Here is a 22,013-nt window from a genome sequence, read left to right as displayed (position 1 = left end):
TCGTGAAGCTTCCTAGACAGTACGAGTTTTTTCGCGTTGTCCTTTCCCCATCGACCCATGCACTCAAGACATACCGACGGCATCGACGGCAAGCGGGGTGGTGTCGGCTGAAACTTCTGGATCTCGTCTTGCCAACCCTTACCTAGGTAGTGGAGAGTCACGTCTCCACTGCTACACCGCGAACACCTGACCGCAGATCAGATAAGGTAGGGAATGCAATTGATCAGTACTACCCAAGACGATGTGTAGGCGCCCGGCACCTGCTCCCCGCAGGCGAGTTCGTTCATCCCGACTAGCTGCCAGTGCAGCCCCACCCCTCTCGACTCGAATGCACGCATCAGAACGTAAGTGCATTTGACAGCCTAATGCCCAGGCTACTTAGATTCCGGCGAGCGGCAGAGATGCTGTGCAGATACGATCTAAGACTATCCGATGCATTATACGTGGCCGCATCTTCGTGGTATGGCCTGGGAAGCGGCCCAAGGGAGAAGGTCTGCCAGCGTTGTAGCCTCATTAGCATCCCAAAACCCATGAGGCCATAACAGCGTGAACACGTGCGGCCCAACGCTCCATGTTGAGGTCTCGATCCGATGCATGATGCCCGCCGAACCTGCGGGCCACGCCTGACGCTTGCATCCAGAGGATTCCGCAGCTGAAGGATCAGTTCATCCAACAAGCCACGTCGCATATGCATCTCATATACGCGCGATACTTGTGACACCTTAGATGTGGGTTCACAGGAGCCAGGGATCGGGGAGATCGCCACGCTTCTGAATCACATTCGCCGAGTTTCGCTACGAGGAGGGACTGACATGCGCCTAAACATTCAAAACTTCATCAGCGCATGGTGAAGGCGTTCCATACGGTGTAGGAATTCTTCCTGTAGTGGAAACAGTCCGCGAGCACGGCTAGGGCAGGTGCGTAGAGTGTAGATCTCTTGGCTACACTCGAGGCAGGAAGTGTGTGGTTAGGGGACATGCGCCAGTCGCCTCTCACAGTGTTTTATCGCCAGGGTGTGCAAGGCCTCCGCGGACCGTGGCGAAGAGAACGCCAGTTGGTGCTGATGTTTGAACAGGCTGGTCAGCATATTGACAAATCGTTGGCTATGCACCGTTTTGATGGAAGCGCCAAACTTCTCACTTGCGGACCCCACGCCAACTTGTAGGAGAGCAAGAAAGCCGCACTCATTCTTTGATGTCTAAGATTACGTGGTGAGTCGGAAGCCGCCTGGGTCTTTCGCCCATGATATACATGCTATTAAGATAGAGGCTGATACTGCAACGGTACAGGTTTAGGGACTCTTCCAGCATCCTCTGGTTCGGGAGGTTCGCCGGTCCGCGTTTGTGTGTAGTATTACCGCAGAACTCATGCTAATAGATAGTGAGACATTTTTCCATGTTTCCATCATCAGCGATATTGCGAGCAGCGTGAGATGCTGCTTCCGGAGTCATCAGCTAAAGGTTTAAGTATTTGAAGTGCTGCAGTAGGTGATGGTTGCAACGAGTGACCTGCCAAATACGTTCACTCCCTGCGAGAGCAGTGGTGCAGATCCCGGAAGTGCCGTGTTCCGCCGATGCAACAATCTGCCGGAAGGCCACTGGATCTCGTCTTCATCAGTCTCATTGAATTGCATCGAACAATGACACCAACTGGCTGAGCTATTTGTTGTATACTCTTCAAATGACAATTCTTTTACAACGTCTTCTCGAGTCTTCGATCCTTCTCAGACAGCCGGCATAACTCCTCGAACACAACACATAGCTCGTCTTCGCCCACTCCTTAAGGATCGGACTGCTGCATACACGCTTTCCCAACGCATCGTGTGATGACGCATATCCCACCCCCTTCCCGCCTTCGAACCCTTCCTTCACGCCGTTGCAGACGCGCGAAGCCTGTACGTACAAACTCCGCTGCGGCGGCCACAACCAAGCAACACATTGGCGCAAAGGAACTAACATGACGCGGAGACTTGTCTTAAGACAAGACTTAGGTCTTTACCCAGTGTTCTCACGCCTCTACGATCGAATCGAGTTTCCTACTGACGACGGACACCCCGATTAGGCGGATACCCCCCTCGACGACTTCGATTGCGGCACGAAACTCCCCTTGGTTTAACGCCCCGCACGAGAGAAGGCATTTTGTGTATCGAACCGCCTCTCAAACAGCTAGCATCGACAGATCAGCTTCCACTATCCTCCCTGTCGCGATACGATGAGGACAACGCCTTTGCTTGGGGGGGTTTGTCAACCACAGAATCTGGTCGAGTCAGTGCAATAAATACGGGCATGATGGATTCGACTTGTGCAGAATCGAATGGAACGAATCGATGCTACCGTTGTGCTCGAGTACTCTCTAGCACGAACTGCCGCGTTCTACTCAGCTTGGCAGCGCGAACGAGTGGCTTCTGCTCGCACTTCCACCAACCCGACTATTGGATCCAACAATTAGCGCTAATGTGTGTGCAAGCAGCAGCACCATTGTGGCACAGCTACGCAGTGTGTACCGCTTTTGATCTGTACCACTGAACTGTGCTACTATTCCCCACGCGCCTCTGCGAACGCTTCGCAAAACCGCAAAACCGACGAGATTTGGAACACCAATGTACGCGAACCCGATACATGCTCGTAGCAGATTTCGAACGCCGAATTAGACAACAGCCGCACGAAGCGCCGCGCTGGCGATATGTCCTGGTCATGACTAGCGACACACACTACCGAGGCAAGAGCACACTGCAGGTGGTCGCAGGCAGAATTCTACACCATACACGTCTGAGAGAAGCTGGAAGGCTTGGATCTCACATGCACCACATCGAGGCGCGCTTTCTGCGGCAGTTGGGAAGGACTGCAGTGATGCTCTTTCCGCTCGGAAGTTTTCCTGCTGAGCGTCGCAACAATGCGAAGTTCGGAGATGAACGGCGAATAAGAAGCTCATGCAAAGATACCGAACCCTTGGGCTCGTAGATTTTCCCGAGTCGCAGACGATACGCAGGCTTGCAGCCGAAGTGGGAATGATGGGCGTGCGGTAAGTAGCGGCGATCAGGCCTTGCAGCTGCACATGTGCACGCAGATGACCATGAACCCAGAGTGAGCTTCGCGACCCTGCACGACGGTGCAGAGAAGCAATTTTCTCTCATGGTTAGATGCGTAAAGGGTGCGCCAAACACAGGCTGTCTGGAACTTAAACACCGGACCGAACCGAGGGCGTCCGGGGCGTGCCTTCCGCGTACTAAGACACTGGCTCCCGCTGGCTGCCCAAGTGGACACGCCCTCCTCAGTCTACAAGTCCCAACGACATGTCGAAAACACCCCTTCTGGCGTGACAACCCTCAGCCATGTGTACGACGCCTTCTTCAACAAGCTTTACCGACCGGCGATCCTTTCTCAGTGACGTTACGCATACGTCGAATGCACCTGACCACTCTCGCAACGCACGGGCATCGTCCTTCAGATCGAGGCTTCCGACAGTTCCGCCATGCGTCAATCCTCCTTTTACAGCAATGTGGAAAGATTGCAACAGTCCACTGATTGCGTTTCCCTGCACCACGTCGCAGCGGCTGTATCGTGCAATAAGCTAACAGCCTAGGACCGACTACTTATTCGAAGCGCGCATGAATACCGACCGTCCCTCCACAATTGCTACACTCGCTGGCATCGATAGCCCTAATTTCGGTTGAACCTACTTCACCCTCATCGCGTTCGATTCGAGACCACGTACACAATCAGTTCAGATACTTCAGAGTTCCTCTACACCCCAATACTGCTTCGATGGATGATTCTTCGACCGCAATCGCCAATCCTTCTCCTCTTCCATCTCGAAAGAACTGCCGGCTATATACCTGTAGTACTGAGGACTGCCTTTGTCTTCATCCTTCAGACACGAGCACATTTCGACTTCAGTATGCATATCGAATGGCTCTATGTGCAACGGACAGCCGATCAGGGCAGAAGTGACAAGAAATGTCGGCCGAATAGTCTCTAGGCTGCGAATACAACGAGCGTGTTCGTACTTATGCCGCCTTACACCCGGGATAACAAGTGTTCCGATTGAGCTAGGCTCTTGTGTCAGGCCATTGCTACTACAGAGCCGTAGTCAGTGGGTCTGTCGTTATCAGAAGGTAGCCGGAGCGATGGAATCCCAGTGTGAAGCGGAACCTCATCGAACGCGATCCAGTGGGTTTTTAGAGCCAGATCACACCAACTCCAAGCATGCAACGATGATATTACAAGTCTTGGGCGGCTTTGAGAAGCAACAGGTGACATGGCCCTCTGCCCCGATAGACAGACATTGGCTATGGCGTTTGACGTTGTAAGTAAGTCAGCCGCTCAGTTCTTCCCACTCACCAGCTCTTTGGCCTATCGCATTTCACCTTAGATCCATCCATCTCATGTCTTCTTGGCACTTTCGGTTTTTGATAGCGAACACGGCCAACACGCAAACATTCTCAACAGAAAGTAATTCGTGCGTCTGATCGCTCAGCGACACGACCTTCCCACTACCGCACCACTTCTACATTCAATTCGATAGTTCCACAGTTGCGCGATACTTTACCAGCGAGGTCGTGAACATTCGTTGTCTCCAACCGTTACTTCGACGTCACGGTCGTCGTTCAGCTGATTGGACGGACATAGTGGAGCAACGGGAGCACCCGCAATAGTACCTTGCTCTCTTCACGACCAACTTTCTTGAAGACAAAACAAGCGTGCCCCATGTCCTCAGCATATGCGCCAACCTCAAACAGTAGTATAAACTTACAGTTTGCGCCGTCCCCGTTTTTCGGGACAATTGAACCCTATTCCGTGGCGTACCGTGGGGATCCGCATGTACTAGGTAGCACTGGTAATTCTCCGCATTTAATGAAGCAAACCACAGTTGTATCTTTCTTCCATTTCAAGAGTTCCAATTGCACATCTTCATCTCTTGAAAACAAACCAGCAACATCACCATGAGCAACCACACCGCAGAAGATCCGGCGACATCTGCCTTGCCCACCTATACAATCCTCCGAGACACAGCGCTCAATTTCATCAGAGCCCAAACACTCGACGCGGATTTCCCGGAACGCATGGACTTCGATCTCATGCGTACCTACTGCGCCCCTTCTTTCGAACACTCGTGGGGCCATAATTACTCCGTCTCTCTCTCCCCGCCCCTCCAAGGCACGCATTCTCTTGACGACTTTTTCACCCATCTACGATCCATGCTTCCCAGACTTGAGTCTTGGAAATCCAATGTGACAGACGTCATTGTCGATCCAGTCAAGATGAAGGTCGTCCTGCGAATCAGCTTCATGATGCAGGCGAAAGGGGCGACGGAGGGGCAGATAGTGGAGAATGATTTGCTGTGGATGATGGAGATGGAAGAAATGAGTAGCGGGAAAGTGGGCATCAAGAAGAGTATGGAGTTTCTGGATGGTGCGGCGGCGGGCAAGTTGAGGGAGATTATGATGGGAATAGCGTAGGCATGTTATGAATGACAAGATTATGTCTTTGCAGTCTTTCGTAGCTGTTGATTATAGACGTTGAGGTCTCGCACTTCTATCCTGACGTACCAGACGAACGCCATCTAAGTTGAGTTGTACCATGCCTATAACTCCGTTGCTACCGGTCCAATGTGAATATCGCCAACTTTTCTTTCGCTAAAGGTTTGATATGCGCCCCTCGTGTTTAACCGTTTCTTCATATGCATCCTGTTTCATCATGTTCACTCGATCTAGTTCGAGTGCCCATTAGTGTTTCCCTGTCTGACCATCCAGGATAGCAAGTCCACCTTTGTGACAACAGCAACGGCCTTTGGCTCGCCATCGACGCGCTCGGTGACAACAGCCGCGCTGTTCCACTCGAAGAACTTGTTCAGATCGCTCAAGCTGGTCTCCTTGGTGATCTCAACAAACTCCCTTCGTCCCTTCTTGCCACCCTTCTGTGTGTTCTTCGCGTTATCGCCGTCGAGCGAAAGACGGCCAAGGTCCTTTACGACCTCGTTCAATTTGCGGAAATCGAACATGACCTCTTCGACGGGCGACTTTGGTGTGGCACGACCGGCAGCGATGTAGGATAGCAAGTTGCCGAGGGTCACTAGACCGACAAGACGCGCCTTGCCGCCGGAAGAGTATGTGCTAACGGGAAGTTGGTCGAACCCCTTCTCACGCATTGTTTCAATGGCTTCGCTGCAGGGCGAGTTCGAGGGGACGGTGGTAACGGGCTTGAGTCGTAGGGAAGCGATGGTGGCGCCGTGGAAAGCGTCGGCCTGCTTGGTGGTGGAGAGACGACGAGTGTTTGCGCCGTTCGTGTTAGGTGTTAGAGGGGGCGTAGGGGGGAGAAGGTCGTTTGCTGCAAGCCAGTCGTCGTCGACGAACTATGATACGTTAGTATGGCATAACAGTAGCATATGACAAAGGATGACGAACCTTGCTGAGGTAGCTTCTAATGCTGTCGGGGAGAATGACGACGACAACATCATCTTCAGTGAGGTCCATGTCTTTCGCGGCTTCGACCATGGCAGCCATCGCACTACCAGACGAACCACCGCAAAGAATGCCCTCTTCGGAGATCAACCGGCGGGCATACAAGAACGATGTCCGGTCGTCTGTCTTGTACCACTTGTCCACGATCTTCTGCTCCAGGACGTCAGGGATGAAGTCATATCCGATTCCCTCAACTTTGTAGCCCTCGTTCACACGTTCGTCGTTCAGGGTCGCAGGGAGTGCGAGTATACTGCCGTGTGGGTCGGCAGCGACAATCTTGACATCCTGCTTGTGTTTCCTCAGACCGCGCGCTAGGCCTGTGATAGTGCCTCCAGTTCCTGCACCAGCAACAAGACAGGTGATCTTGCCGTCGGTCTGTGTCCACACCTCCTCGGCTGTGCCGCACTCGTGCGCGAGCGGGTTGTCGGGGTTCGAGTACTGGTCGAGGATATGCGCGTTCGGGATCTCCTTGACTAATCTCCTCGCGACGCCGATGTGACTTTCGGGGCTATCCCATGCCGCACTTGTCGGGGTACGAATGATCTCGGCTCCGAGCGCCTTAAGAACCGCCACCTTCTCGGGACTCATCTTCTCGGGAAGTGTGATGATGGTTCTGTATCCCTTTACCGCACCCACCAAAGCCAGCCCAATACCCGTGTTACCAGACGTAGGCTCGATGAGTGTGTCACCGGGCTTTATGCGACCAGACTTCTCAGCGGCTTCGATCATGCGAAGCGCGATGCGGTCCTTGACACTGCCGCCGGCGTTGAAGGCTTCGACCTTTACGTATACGGTGGCACGGATGCCCAGGGATTGCGGAATCTTGTTCAGGCGTACGAGGGGCGTGTTGCCGATCTGCTGCGTTATGCTGTCCATAACCACAGGTGGGATGGCGGGGCGCGTCTTGGTAGACATGGTGGCGGTTTTCGTGTGCTGAGGCGTGTATGTGATGCTGGAGTATGTATCGTGAGAGTTTCTGGAAGTATAAGTAAAGAGAGTACCCGCACGTCAAAGGCGAAGAAGATGTCGTAATACGGATGCAAAGTTGTCGCGCAGAACAAACTCGATGGCCTGACCCGCAAATAGCCGCCGCGCTCAAGCCACCGCTAGTAGATCCTCACAACGCCAGCCGGATACGCTCAATCGCCACCTTCACGCCGTCGCCGCCACTGTCAGCTGCCTAGGCACGTGGTGGGTATGCATAACATCCATGAATCAGCATCTCGGTAGCCTATCAACCGTCAACATGGTGGCAACTGAACCTCAAGCACTCATCACTTCTATGCCTGTTCATTTTGGTGATATTCTGACATTAACTTAATTCGATCCATGGCTGCAAGATGGAACCACGAACAGCTCTCTGCCATTCTCAGCTCTACTCGACCAGGTCTGAACCGAGCTTCTGTTGATCCTTTATTTCCAAGTCTATCCCGCGCCGATGAGGAGGCTATCCGCGACGTAGATCCATCATCCACAGAAGGACACATACTATGTACTTTCCAAGATCTTCTCACTCACCGAATCAATCCCAGAGCAGCAGCAGATATCCTTGGTTCACTGACTTCAGCTCATTGCTCCTCGTCAACACCCCATGATGCGAGCATACTCTGGGGCGCCATATGCCATCGTGGCGAGTTATGGCCGGAAGCAGAACTGAGGATATTGGCCGACTTGGTGGTGGAGCTTGCGAGATTGTCATACCCTTTACCAGAGTATCCGTACGATACAGATGAGCCGGTTCAGGGCACCAGTAGCTTTGTGGACTTACCTGGCTTCGGTCATGAGCTCGTGGGTTATTTGCAAGGTATGGACATGAACAACCGCCGTGCTGAAAAGTCTCAGAAGCTGACAGTTTTCGGTCCAGGTCCAAAGTGCTATAGCTTGCAGTTCATGGCCCCCGAAGCTCGCAAAGACGCGACGTTGAGGACGGCTGAATCAATGACGGAATGCATTGTCAGTGGTGATGTCGTCCTAGCTGTCAGAGATCTTTACAAGAACATCAACACGTTCGCCGCGCTTCTTAGCTGTTACCACATTCGAGGTGCGCTGCCACAAGATAATGTGGACTTTCGTGGCATGGCATGCTATCCAATCGTTGGTGCCCTAGAACACGAACTCAGCCTCAATGAAGTGACGCAGCACTCCGATGGCTCTGCTACCATACCTGATCAAAACTGGGCGGCTTTCAGGTCATCGCAGCCTAGCATAGACCTTCCAGCGGCTACACAATGGCTTTCAATCCTAGGTCACGATCTTTACGACCGTCTGATGGACTTTGTAGCGCCAGTCGGTCCTTTGTGGAAGGCCCAGGGTGGCGAAGAGAAGATTACGGTGGAAAGATGGCGGTTCTGGCAGAATAGACTACGGTACTTTGCCTCAAATGATACCATTCTGGGCGATGGGATCAAAACGGCATGCAGACAAGCAGCAGATCACATGGACAAGACCGCCTGATTGAGACGTCACGGTGCTTAGGACTGAGGTATGTGATATGACAACACTGTTTCTAACAAGAAATGGGTAAACTTACCATCCTTATGCCTCCAGACTGCGATCTCTTCGTTCCTGGTGCAACCATGAAACTGAGTTCGACCTCGCAGACATAGAATGCACCAACCTGTTTTCCGTGCAGAAGCCTCTCATCCAGCAACCAGACTTGGTGACAATTCTCAAGGGCGATATAGAAGCGGTGTTTTGCAAATGAGTGTATTGAGTTGGACTATCTAGAAAAGCAGCGCGGAACGCAAGACCAAATACAGGAGACAAGGATTGGACGCAGCACGAGCGCATGCGCAGTGAGTTTTCCATATGTCACAAAGTGAAAACATCGACTCAGAGGCAGACGCGGGTACGGGCGGAAACTAAGTAAGCAAAGGTGGTTGGGAAAGGAGATAAGGGAAATCCAAAGAAGAGCTAATACCAAGATGCGACAGCCGGATTTGGCGGCACAGCTTGCAGAAGCGAAGAGAAGCAAAGTGCTGGAAAGCGACGGATGAAATGCATGCCACTGTAGAACTGGAATGCGGTAAAAGCATTTTCGTTTCGCATCAAGATTGGAAGCATCTGTCGTCTGATCGGAGTGGGTGAATTGGAGTGCAAGGTCCAAGGGGTCAATCATTTCGATCGAAGGCGCCCCGACTTGCTTGAGCAGTTCGAACGGTTCGGTATCGATTCCGCCCTGTCGACGTGTAAGCAAAGGTCTCGGAGCGGGGAAAATGTACTTGCCTCAGCATATCTTCGCCGTTCAGTCAACAGTGTCCATACGTTATCGCCGGTTAGTTTCACGAGCTCTGAGCCTTCGGACTTGAGGAGACCGAGCTCATGAATCTTTGCCCGAAGCGGTTGGGCTAGAACGCTAGCAGTCTTTGGAAAAACCTGGGTCTTTTTGGGAAATTTGACGTGGGTCAAGGGGAAATAAGCGCCGCGGCCGTCACCTACGAGTGGAAGATACTGGTGCTTCATATCGTTGCCGTCGTTGTAGTCTGTGTTTGCGTCAGTTACTGTGCACCGTCGTCAATACGACCAAGCGCAACTCACTCTCCTTGAAGTATTCGTAACTAGTCTGAACCTCTTTCTCATCTTCATCATTCCTCTTGCTCTTTGTCTTGGCCCTGACTTCGGTATCCTGGTTGGATACGACCTCGCGAATCAAGAACGGCTCATCCCATGTTTTGATGACGTCTGCTGTAGTCTCTGATCTGGTAGAGGGGTAGTTGCGTTGAACTTTGACTCTAACCAGCAAGTCGCTGATAGCGGGTTGCAGGCGGCTGATGTTTTCCTTGTTCATGCCATCCCCGAAAACATCCAACAACATTTCATAGACATTGTTGTAGGTTTCCGGCGTGGTAGACGTCAAATCGAACACCAAATGTACCAGTTTGTCTTTGAGATCAGTCGATAAGGCGGCGCGTACACGAAGTGAGTAGGGAGAAGGCGTCTGGGTACCGTTGATTGTATGAGCCTTGTAGCCTTTCACTAACGGCGTGATTGACACATCTCCTTTCGGCATGTTTGACTTTTCCTCCTTCAGCTGGATTGATTTCTCCCCTTGAAAGAGATTGATGCCCTCGGGAATCTTTCGGAACTGTTCCTTGGTAGCCCAAAGATTATCGGGGAATCCGTCCACTGAGGCATAGCGCCGTTGGATTAGAATGTTGAGACTCCTCTGATAGAGTCTACGATGTTTTGGATCTGTACTTGTTAATACATCCGTACTCGTAATCCTGCATGCCATTTTTCGCTCAGGTAGGCCGGTTTTGACGTGTCCGGGAAGTTTGGTTTTGAGAGCGAATTGACCCAGTAAGGTGGACATCGCGAACTCATCCTTATTTGAATTGTTTGGCATGATGAGATGCCATTCGTGAGACTTTCTATCTGGGTTTTTGTCGACAGCAGTGATGTCTTTGAAATGGGGCCAATATGTCTCGCGAAGTTCAGCCCACGCGGGCTCCCGGAACTTGCGGTTGTACACAGTATCGTCGTATTCACCAGAAGCGTTCATGGACTTGAATGCTACACGAAGGATCAGAATGTCGGGAAGATCTTCGAGACGATAGGTCAGGCGACCAAGTACGGTCTTGGAGGATGCCTTCCATGCTTCGGCGTCCGACTCGGCCTTTCGTGCTCTCTTCGCAGCCTTTGACTTCTTCGCCATTGTTCGTATTGCTCTCTTGAATCCGGGTTGGAGAAGTATTGATGAAAGGATGCGACGCTGATGCGATGGTGAGCACTATTGGGTGATCACACACCTTCTTATACAGTATCCTAGTTTCGATTTCCGCGCTTGCCTCCAGTCATTTGGCCACGATGAGCAAGCTCACGCGCTGCTTGCTCAACCTTGGGAGGTCATGGCGACTGGTCATGATGAGTTACTCGGTTTACTCGTGAGCTTGCCTTGGGACAATCGCGTAATGACATACGCAAACATCGAATAAGAAAATGAACAACAAATGCTGGGGAATGCGTGCTCTGCATGGGACGAGGAACGACCACTAGTGTAAGACGTGCACGATCAGGTACTAAGGGTGCCACCTTCGTAGTTCGATGCGCTTGGAGACTGTAACAGACGTAAGATCACTTCGGTCTCAAAATAAGAGGCAGTGTTGTCGTCAAAACTTCAAAAGTGCAACAGCAAACTTGATGATCTGCGCGCGTTAGTCATGACCTTGATCAAGGTGATATCGACCTACTAATTCCATTATTCAACGAAGGGGGTATCGATGAGTCGGTAGACACTCGAGCCTCGATTCACCCTACCCTCTGTGGCCACCTGTAGCTTCTTCAAAGCTGCTCAGCAATCCACTGCCACCATTGCTCCACATCAGCGCCCTCCTTACCCGCCTGAACATTACCCCCAATCACAGTCACACTCGTTCCGCTCTCTCTCATTTGCTCAAATGTGAACACGCCCTCACCGCCCTCACCCAGCCACTCCTTCTCCTCATCTACCTCATCTTCGCCACCATTCAACGCCGCACCTGCATCGCGAAGCGCCTTCGCCCTGTTACTCCTAACCTCAGTGATTGTCTTCTCGAGCGAGTTCTTGACAAGGTTTGCGGGCAACGCCGTGAAAAGATCCATCTTGTTTGCAGCAACAAGGACAGGGATCTCCTTTGGCCCTTTGCTTGTGGTAGCGTTGGTGTAGCGTTTCTGTAGCGAGAGGAGGATGTCGTGAAGGTACTCTCCTGCCTCGTTCAGTCCGGCTTCGTCGCCTAATTGAGCGGCGTCGACGACGAATATTATACCGCGGATGTTCTTGGGGTCGGCAAGTTGGGAGGTCGCATAGTGACGGAGCTTGCCATGGCCAGGCGTGTCGAGGAGGAGGAAGTTGCGAGAGCGCTCGAAGGCTGGGTCGCCTGGTGAGCGGTAGTGCGATGACGCGGGGACGTGTGGGCTGGGGAGGAGAGCGGAGACGGTGAGAGGTGTGGTGGACGTATGCGTTTGGGTTGTAGCGTTGCGCTCGGCCTGGCAATTGTTAGACGGTACGGGAGCATGGGTTTGAGGGATACGCTACCAATGTCGTAAAGGCCGTCTTTCCACTGCCGCTTGGGCCGGCTAGCAGGAAGGTGGGAAGTTGCGCGGCTGCAGCTGCCTTCTTGTAGAGGACGGTATGCAGTAGTATGGGCAGGCAGAGCGCGACGAGGAAGGTGATGAGGATAGTCGACAGGTTTGGGGAGAAGGCTGCCGTGAGCCAGCTGTCCTGATCGTACCACGCCATGGGGACCGGTGTGTGCTGTCAACAGAGCGCCGGATGCGCAATGCTGTCGGATGCTGGATGGAGCGTGTATGCGAGCCGCGTCGGGGTCAGGACGCTTCAGGGTGTCGCGTGGGTGAAGCGATGACGTGACACCGTTCAGCATCAACCAAAGTTTTGGTCGCCGGACCCTGAGTCAGGAAGGGACGCCTGAGCCGCGGGGAACACGGGAGCACGTCCGACGGCAAGAGCTTACAAGAACCTCACGTCTGATCTTCTTTACTCTTCTTTGCATGTGCGAGCACCTTCTCAGATATTCTGCGATGCTGGTCGCTCGTCTTGGCCCGGGCCACGCCCACGTAACCAACATGTACGCCAAAAGTCGCGTCGAGCCGTGGCGTCGAGGCCCGCCAAACATCACTTTCGGAAATGCTACGAACCATGATAAACGAAAAAGGGCCGCCTGCATTCGACAACTATCACACGCTTTTAAGGCACTACATAATCATACAATAGACAAGGGGCCGCCGTCATTAGCTTTCTCGTGCGCCGTACATCTCCCGTCCCTTCGTAACCGTGCCTTACAGTGGCTATGCAACCCTTAGGACCCTACGTCCTAGCCGATGTTGCATTTTCCTTGTGTGCGTCCTCAATCCTGCTGATCCAAAGCCTCGAAGGCTTTCCATGGCCGTGACCCATTACTCATACAACCATGATTTGCCGTTGCTGCCAAGCTCGCAAGGACAGATGCTGGGGCGCATAAGTCAGAGAGCGCCATACAGAGGCAGCACGAAAGAGATGGATGCGACCGTCGACCTTTTTTTACCTCCATGCGCCATGCACCATGCAAGAAGCATTCGTACTCATAACTCGTAGAATGTGCCCTCACCCTGCACCATCTGCACGTCTCGTAATGCGTAAAGAACACCATCATAAAACAGAAGTGAAACAGAGAAAGACATAACAGCATGGGAACGACGTGTAAAGAAGCTGGTCCCTCCAGGTCATACAGGCAATGACACCGGAGGTACCGCCAGAAGGGGGCAGAATTAAATATGCTTTGTGATGACACACCAAGACATGTACCAAGGTCAACCTGACCAGCAGTTGAGGCATCATATGCCAGCAGAAACAAGGGAGGTCATGTGCTGTCGGCTCAAATCCCAAGGAACGGGCATTGTACACATGCTCTCTGGAATCAGGCCAACACTGAACGTTGTACCGTCGCCAACATGCTCGAAGCCTGCGATGTAGCCTTTCTTGCGCCATGTATGATACACCTCTTCGTGTGCCGTTCTGACCTTGTCTGAGCTGCGGTGTTTTGGGCGTCGTTCGTTTGGGGAGTGGTGCTGGTGTGAGGGCTCGTCGGTGTTCGTGTTGGCAAAGGATCAAGTACAGTAACAATAACAAGGCCGCCGCAAAACCGAGATGTCATCGCGAAGCGCCCAAAAATAGCCGTCGTTGGTAAGAGCTTCCCAACTGCCTGTACGAAGTGCAGTGAGGCAGAATTTCGTTCGAGAAGGGAGCGAGCCTCAGTCCATGTTGAGCCGGCCAACATGGTTCATGCAAGCTATGACAGCAGTCTAGTGGATGCTTGTCAATAAGTATGTGCTTGTACGTCGGGATAGTATCCGCGACTGCTCTCCATGCCTTGGAATCTTCCACAGCCTCCGATGTGCCAGCCAGCAGTTGGATACTCATCCTTGATCCTGCGATCGGGTGGTGGTAGAGTACTTTCAAGCTTAGTAGGGATAGTCTCGTAGATGGACGCAGGATAATAAGAATAGTCCTGAGGGGCATCCATCATCTTCGCATCGTCGTCTTCGACCATGTGCTGTTCGCCGCTAACGCCTTCGACCGGACCTCCACTCAGAGAACTTGCTGAGCTGACCGAATGACTGCCGACGGGACTTGGGTCTAGCGAGTACGTGTTACCACGATACATGCTGCCGCCCATTCCAGTCGCACCACCGCCCGACATACCGTTCCTCCAGGCCGGATAGGAAGGTTGGCCACTTGATCCCAGCCCATGATGACCGCCTCCACCGAGGCCAGACCCAGGCGCGCCTCTTGGGGTACCAGCATTGTGTGGACCCTCGTTCTGGTAATGGCTAGGTGACCTGCCACGGACAACGACGGGAGACGACAGCCGGGCTGCGATCTTGACCCAACGGGGCTCGGATTCTCGTGGAGTTTGCACGTTCGCCCACAACTCGACAATCAGATGGTAGTACTGTTGTTGAGCGCGACGCTTGCCATTATTCGCCGTTGCCGACTTGAACTGGATGCGTTCGAATGAATGCTGGTAGTTGCTACTGGCATGGCTCGCTGGGGAATATTGTTGCGACGAGTCGCTTTCGCTCTGCAATGGTAGCTGAGGACCCGGCACGGTTGAGGTTTGGTGAAAGTTACTCAGCCCATATCCACCATGCTCATGGCTCTTTCCCGGTGGTGTTGGGGCCAGTAGTTCCTTCTTCATCGCGAGCTGCGGGCCTTTGTCACGCTTAGGTGTGTGCTGGATCAGCTCGATAGTCTTGCCTGTGGAGCCGTCCACAGCCGCTGCAAGAGATACTGCCATGGACTGTATTTGCTCCGGTGGTTTGCCTGTCTGCTCGAGGTACATACGGGCGTTTGCGATCCAGGGCGTAAGCTGGAACGACACGTTGACAGCGAAATAGTTCCTGCGGTAGCATGTCCATACTCGATCACCGGAGTAGAAGAAGCCCTTCTCGATCTTGGCGTCGATATTGGGTGTCACTGTCGAGCCTTCGCAAGTGATGTTGCCCCATGTCTCCTGTGCGTTGAAAGGCGGCGTCTCGGGTGAGCCTGAGGGCGTCGCATAGGTGCTCGCGTGGTAAGCACCGTTGTAGGTCAACGGCATGGTGGTGGCAAGCACACTCCTAGGAGTGTCAGGTTGGGAATTGTACCGGGAAAGGTCAGCTCGAGGGGACAAGGCGTTGGGATATCTATGCACGCCAGGCGTCCCTGTCGTATAATTGTCCCTTGCCGACGAACCCATGGATGGTGACACAGAATGGCCTAGTCCTGGTGATCTCGCCGGAGGTAACATTGCCGACGAAGAGGGATCGTTTCTATCGCGTAGCTGTCAGCTGTCATGCATCGCTTCGGGTTCTACACGCACGAGTGCGCCACAAAGAAAACCTACAATCGTCGACTCGAAGACATGCTGCCGTAACCACACGTAGTGCTAAAGTAATTGTTTGGTACGGAATAGTGACTTGGGTAAGTGTTTGAAACCGTCGGAGAGAACGTAGTGTACGATGAGTATGCCAGTGCTGATGAGGCGTTGGAGCTTGGCGAGGTCGATATGGAACCAGACCCTGAGTCTGAAAGAGCCACGCTCGACTGGTAGCTATAGAATCAAGTCAGTCAAACTCGCAAAACAGAGCTATCCGGCCAAAGTGATGCCAACGACAACGATGTGTAACCAAGAGTAGGGTGGCACGGTATAAGTCGTCAACCAGACCAGGGGCGGTACGGCATTACCGCTAGGCTTGTCGTGTGATCAATGTGACAGACCAGCCTGTTGGGAAGACCAAGTGCGCCATGCATCCGGAGCGTGTGCGACGACAAGTATGATGGAGGACATTGACTACGTGTTTGTTTTGGGGTAGGAGAAGCCTGAGCCTGGGCTGCACCACGCCATAGAGGCGTCGAGGGATGCAGGCTGGGGGCCACAAGGCTAGGCAGCACCACGGAGCCTGCCATGCCAGCCCGGGAAGGAAACGACCAATGAGAGCAATTACTTACGCACTGTCGGGACGATGTGTACCGTAACGGCCTGTAATCGAGCCCTGGTGGATACCGGTCGCAGTATGTGCTAGGACCCCGTCGCGTCTTAGCTGATCGGGTACGGCTGCGTAGGAGTTATGATGTGCATGCGCACCAATATGCTCGATGCATTCCTGGTCCGAAGAGAAAGGGTTCTCCGATGCCAATGGCAGCGGTGATTGCAGCACTGCTTATCCTGCACGTCAGCCAATCAATCCAGGGCAGCCGGTGTGCTGTTGAACAAGACGTGTGACAATAACGGACAACGTGCACGGATGCGCAATGGAGAGGAGAGAAAGATGCGCGTGGGACGTGGTAGCACAAGCGGCACCGCGATCGGGTGGCAGGACAAGCGTGCGGAACGCACTACAGGAACAGGAACAAATGCAGGCCCACAGTGTGGTGCAGTGAACAGAGGGGAGAAGGCCGATGCACCAACTGTGTTGTGGTGCAATATAAGAGCGCACGCGGGAGGAATGTTGGCCTGGGAAGAATGCGGAGAAGGGCGCCAGCTTATGGCTGGATGTGCAGCGCTTGGGGCGAGCGACTTGGGGGTTTGGGGGTTTGTGTATTGCGCAGGACATGGGTTGCAAATACTTGGGGATTTGGCTTACCTTGATTCATCATTGCAACAGCCAGTGATGTATCGCCGTTCTGCTGAGATCTATCGCAGCGCCTTGTAGAGACACAACAACCCTTGCGAGAGACTGGATCTTACGCCTGACTCTACCACTCTACGCAGCAGTTCCGACAGTCTGGGTCGACTTCGATGGCGCCGGCAGTGGCGAAAGGATTTGCTGCTGACAGAGTTCCGCTGCGGCCGAACTGCTTCGCGCCGTCGCTCGAGACGCGGATTCGATCAGGCGAGGCAGCGAGTCAGCGTTTCGCGTGGCGGTTGCGATGCTAGGCTTCGGGGTGCCGGGCCAAGCGTCAAAGGATGCTGAAAGGGGATGGTGGTGAAGACCGACGACTCGTCTAATTACGCTGTTGGTTCGCTTGAGAGGCAATCTGGGGGGGTTTAGCCGGCACAAGGGCGGGATCCTCGATTAGCTGCCGCTGCGCTGCGCTTCGCTGGGGGCTAGGCTCCGTTAATGCTGATGTTCGAGGGGAGATGCGGCTATTGCGAGCAGACGGTGCAATGCGTATATTGTCCAGCACTGTGGCTCGGTGGTGCGCGCGCTGCACTCTGGTCAATCGGTTCTTCAGCGCTCAGATCTACCGCAAAGCTTAGTCAATGGGCCTGTCATGGCAGGGACAGAAGGTTGGTGGGTGGACTGACAGTTTTGGGGTCGAGGAAGGTGCGATGCAGTGTGCGTTGATGTCACCCACGGCGGCTGCGCATTACCTTAAACCCTGGAGTTATAACGGCTCGTCTACGCAGAGCGAGGAGGCCCGCAGCTGCGCTTTGCTTCTTCCCGCGCACTCTACGCAGATCTGGAAGCTGGACTCCCGAGCACAGACAGGTACGGATAGCGGCCTTGTCGCTAGGTGCCTGGATATCTAGCTGCGACGTAGGCGGTGTGGGCGCGTCTCTGACGTCGCTTTCCTGCGATCTGTCAGTCTCGCAATATCAACCGAGGAAGTGGTCGCAACGGGGGTGGAGCTTACAGGGTTCTGCTGCAGTCTTCCAAATCAAATGATGTGGCGTCGACTGATGTTCAATCGTGGCGGCTTCGACGAGGATGCTGACCCGTTGTCGGACACTGGGCGATTTGCACGCACGCCAGGTTGGAGGAATTGCTCAACAGGAACAGATTTACTGCATGCACTGCAATGAGATGTTGTGACAGAGACCAGAATCGACAGTGATAGTGCCGTTGACGTATTGTGACAGATGTGAGCCAGGTTCGGTATACCAAGGGTCCGTATGGTGAAGGGGCCGAAGCATATATGCACCGTGCCCTCTATTAAAATTTGAACTCTTGCTCTCAGACCGTTGCACAAGGTTGCCAGGGTTCAAAACCCCCGTGATCTTCGAGGCTGGTAGGGTACCGGCTTATGGTCTCAGAACAATGACCTGGAGTAGACTGTTGGGAATAGTGGGTCCAGGGAAGGGACTAACGGCAAGCAATGGAAGAAGTGGGAGGGCCCAAGGATACGAGCGGCTGTCGAATGGGAGTGAGCTTGCAGAAAGTGGATGGTTGAAGTACAGTTGACAGGCAAGAAGCGCTACAGCTCGATACAGAGTAGAGACGGACTAGGGTGGTGACGGACTTGTTGGCTCAAAGGAGAATGCCTACCAAGTGAGAATAGCTTCGAAGCATGCTTAGCATGCTGGATCAAGATTCAGCCCCAATGCATATGATCCGTATTGCTCAGACCTGGCCATTTTCTAGCACCACGGTAGCATTGGCAAGCTGCAGCGGCGAGCCTTTCCCAAATGGGGAGCCTGTATATCTCCGATGTCAGGGAGAAGTGATTTGCCTTGGTGCCCAGGATTACGTCTTTCGAATAGTCGCTGAGCTTCGCATTCCTTGCACGGAAGAATGGGCTTTTGCTACCTCGCGGGGCCAGGGCCCACCCCCATGCCACACATCGATTGGCGCGCCCGGCAAAGACATCACAGTCCCGTGCAGCAACGCAGGAACATGGACCACAACACCACTCTCGAAATGGGGGCCGACTCGACACGGCAGCTAAATGACCGGACTGGCGGGTCGTCGATGTTTCATCTCGATCAGCCGCCCGGAATAACCCTTGAAGCGAACAGATGATCATGGTTTGCTCTTGCTACGGCTGTACTAGATTAGACTATCAGTCACGGGCGGCGTCCAGTCAGCGGCAGATGGCGAACGGGCCAAGACCAGGCGTAGCTAGCAGCGCCGCGGGCCGACAACCGTTGGCAGACGACAGGTCGTCCCGCAGATGGACAGTGAAAGAGGGAACTAGAGGACAAGAGGGTTGGGCTCGAAGCCGTTACCTGTCACAGAGACGAAAGCGACGGCACTACTTGGCCCCGCGGGGGAGCGGTTTGACGTGACTGAGGTGGACGAGGGAAAGCATCCACATACAGGCGCCACTGCCAGCGAGTGATGCGCAGATGTTGCATCGCCTCGAGGTTTGGGTTAGAGCACTATCAGCGCCATGATCCGGGCTTTCATCTGCCCCAAGCATACTGTGACCCGACACAACGGTAGATGCGCAACGCTCCGAAAGAGGGCACAGCCAGTCATGGACGGCGTGGGCCGCAGGAGGTCGCCTTTGCTCGGCGGCTGCTGTCAAGCGACGATATGGGCGCGGCGAGCGGCATTTCGAGTCCAGGGTCTCAGGTTAGGCGACGAACGGTGAGGAAAGCGAGAAGCGGCGGGCCCGCGGTGCCTCCCTTGTACAGATGGAAGATGAGGCGATACGTGATAGATGGCCCACGGAGGAAGGAGGGATGGGCGTGGCAGGGGATTGGGAAGGAGCGCCCGGTGACGTGCAGCTTCTCCCGGGTATTCCTCCTCCGCTTGTATCCTCACCTTTCCGCTTTGGGCTCTAGCGTGTCTTGGCCGCTCCCTCCGTGAAGCTGGCACGCCCCCAAACCTCCCAAGTCCCTGCCATCGCGATATCGCGCACCCAGCACTGCGCCAGTATCGTCGTCTTCGTGGTTTTTCTGCTGGCTTCAGCGATCGTTCACACGACCATGGTGACATGCCAGTCCCAAACCTCGCTGTCTCCATGTGTCGCGCACGTTGCGGTCGACCACGGAGCGCCTAGGGCTGACGCATCACGAGCACTCGTCTCTTCGCAATACAGTACTTACCTCTCAATGGATACTTCACTGCCACGCTGATCCAATCACTGCCACGCCATCAGCCTCTACTAGCGAACGAGGCAGGCCACCAGGCTTGCTGCAGGGCTAAGATGAGACTCCGGGCGCACTCCCTCGACTTCTTCGCCGGGACTATCATCTGACGCGTCTCTAATGCAAATTGCTAGACCAGGATTTCCGCTTACATTCTACTCGTCCTACCACATTTTGCGCGCGTAGCCCCTGGTGCTTTCGGCACCGGCCATGACATCTCACTGCACCCATGCACAACAGCCGTTGAAGTGTAGATGTAGATGGTGGCTGAGCAAACCCAGGGGATCGCCGCTTGATACAGCGGTGCATCCAATCTTGAGGTCACGAAGCACTCGACTATCCTGCAGGGCGTCTGCTGTTGAGGCACAATGGGCTGCAGCCTCCCGCACCCCCCGTGACGGCGATGGTCGGCTGTCAAGCAGTCCTCGTAATCGATAAAACCATGGCGACCCGCAGCCGCCTCAAATGTACTATCGGGAAGATCAGGAATCGTTGCAGACCTTTCTGTGCTGTCTCAGTCGACTCGAAGTGGACTGAGGCTGCATGATCGTCAGGCTGTTGCAGCAGCTGTCTGCCGACTATTGCGTATGATATGTTACACGAGGACTGCTTATCTCGGGTGTTCTGATCAACTGATCGTCGAAGAAGCATTGATGTGACCCAGCGCTTGACAACAGAGTCGTCTGCCATTTGCGGTACGGGCCGTCAACGTTGAAGAGGGTTCCTATCCTCACACTTCTTTACCGATTGTCCAAGGTACTTGCAGACCATTTCCATTGGACTAGTCACCCTATTCCAGCTTCCCGGCTATCGGGCAAAGCCTACGCCCCACTGGAATCGTGCCGACCGCGCTGAGAGTGGTTCTAAATTCAACAAGGACGTGTACAATGCAAGCTACCGACAAAGATCAAGCACTGGCCGTCTTTCTCTGGATTATACCGATGAAGCTACTGCAAGCTTGCGTACACTTCACTGCGATTCTTGCGCATGCAGGATCATCTATTTCACGCTCAAAGGATGTCAGAATGGGCTGGCACAGTTTCAGCAGGCTCTCGGTAGCCCTCATACACATACAGCTTGTCCCCGAACATATGAGGCTATAACGGGCGTTCACGTAATGAACGGCAATTAGCGCATGTGTGCGAGCGGTGGTCTGCCCTCAAAGGACTCGCACAACGAATCCAGTGGAACTACTGAAGCTGCACGAATTTGCGCCAAGCTCCGATTCACACAGGGACGCTCCAGCGATGCTCCTGACTCAGCTAACGCGTCAATACAAGCTGGCTAAGGAACCGATGAGTAGTAAACCCATGTCTTCTCAAGCAATGTCTTCAATGGCGGTTGCCCGACAGTGATCATTAATTGCAGCGAACACGACACTTGGTAATCTCCCTGATTTCATCAGTTGACCGATGCTAATGGAATCTTTTTAATCAGTGGTTGAAATCCTTTCGACATTCGACTTGCCTCTTCGAGCACTTGCACGGCCTGGTAGCGAGCTGTTGGCGTTGTACGGCGCGGCCGATGGCATCCGCGCGAACTACTACCACAACAACGAAATGGCGGCCTACCAATCGGCGCATGCGCAATATGTGGTTAGCCTCGCTATTTATGCTCAAGTTCTTTGACAGAGACATGGTCGTCGAGTGGTTGTGGTTCCCTTGGACGGCGTTGGACTCAGCCCTTTGGCCCAGTGCGGACGCACGACAAGCGCGAGTTATTCTCCGACCCTGACGTGCAGCCGCCCAGATCTCACGTTGAAGATTTCATCAACGAAACTC

The 22,013-nt window shown here is 53.7% G+C and overlaps 5 protein-coding genes across 5 annotated transcripts; 1 reads left to right on the top strand and 4 right to left on the bottom strand.

The window, feature by feature from the left end:
- Positions 1 to 5,709: 5,709 nt before the first annotated feature.
- J4E85_004727 (uncharacterized protein) lies at positions 5,710 to 7,375 on the bottom strand (the record flags this gene model as incomplete). Its single annotated transcript, XM_051468980.1, has 2 exons — positions 5,710 to 6,351; positions 6,404 to 7,375. The coding sequence occupies 2 exons, from the start codon at positions 7,373 to 7,375 to the stop codon at positions 5,710 to 5,712; spliced, it is 1,614 nt and encodes a 537-aa protein (XP_051327195.1).
- Positions 7,376 to 8,240: 865 nt separating this feature from the next.
- J4E85_004726 (uncharacterized protein) lies at positions 8,241 to 8,914 on the top strand (the record flags this gene model as incomplete). The annotated part of the gene is made up of 2 exons (XM_051468979.1): positions 8,241 to 8,264; positions 8,348 to 8,914. The coding sequence occupies 2 exons, from the start codon at positions 8,241 to 8,243 to the stop codon at positions 8,912 to 8,914; spliced, it is 591 nt and encodes a 196-aa protein (XP_051327194.1).
- An 827-nt stretch (positions 8,915 to 9,741) lies between these two features.
- On the bottom strand, positions 9,742 to 11,114 carry J4E85_004725 (uncharacterized protein; the record flags this gene model as incomplete). Its single annotated transcript, XM_051468978.1, has 3 exons — positions 9,742 to 9,807; positions 9,899 to 9,942; positions 9,998 to 11,114. 3 exons carry the CDS (start codon positions 11,112 to 11,114, stop codon positions 9,742 to 9,744), a joined length of 1,227 nt encoding a protein of 408 aa, XP_051327193.1.
- A 626-nt stretch (positions 11,115 to 11,740) lies between these two features.
- Positions 11,741 to 12,677, bottom strand: J4E85_004724 (uncharacterized protein; the record flags this gene model as incomplete). Its single annotated transcript, XM_051468977.1, has 2 exons — positions 11,741 to 12,424; positions 12,474 to 12,677. 2 exons carry the CDS (start codon positions 12,675 to 12,677, stop codon positions 11,741 to 11,743), a joined length of 888 nt encoding a protein of 295 aa, XP_051327192.1.
- A 1,573-nt stretch (positions 12,678 to 14,250) lies between these two features.
- J4E85_004723 (uncharacterized protein) lies at positions 14,251 to 15,534 on the bottom strand (the record flags this gene model as incomplete). The annotated part of the gene is made up of 1 exon (XM_051468976.1): positions 14,251 to 15,534. The coding sequence occupies one exon, from the start codon at positions 15,532 to 15,534 to the stop codon at positions 14,251 to 14,253; it is 1,284 nt and encodes a 427-aa protein (XP_051327191.1).
- Positions 15,535 to 22,013: the final 6,479 nt, after the last annotated feature.

Source organism: Alternaria conjuncta (genome assembly GCF_024043145.1).
Source record: "Alternaria conjuncta strain BMP 0040 chromosome Unknown scaffold_6, whole genome shotgun sequence".
Classification (NCBI taxonomy): domain Eukaryota; kingdom Fungi; phylum Ascomycota; class Dothideomycetes; order Pleosporales; family Pleosporaceae; genus Alternaria; species Alternaria conjuncta.
The sequence above is the reverse complement of the archived record's forward strand: the minus strand, read 5'-3'. Positions and strand labels throughout refer to the sequence as shown.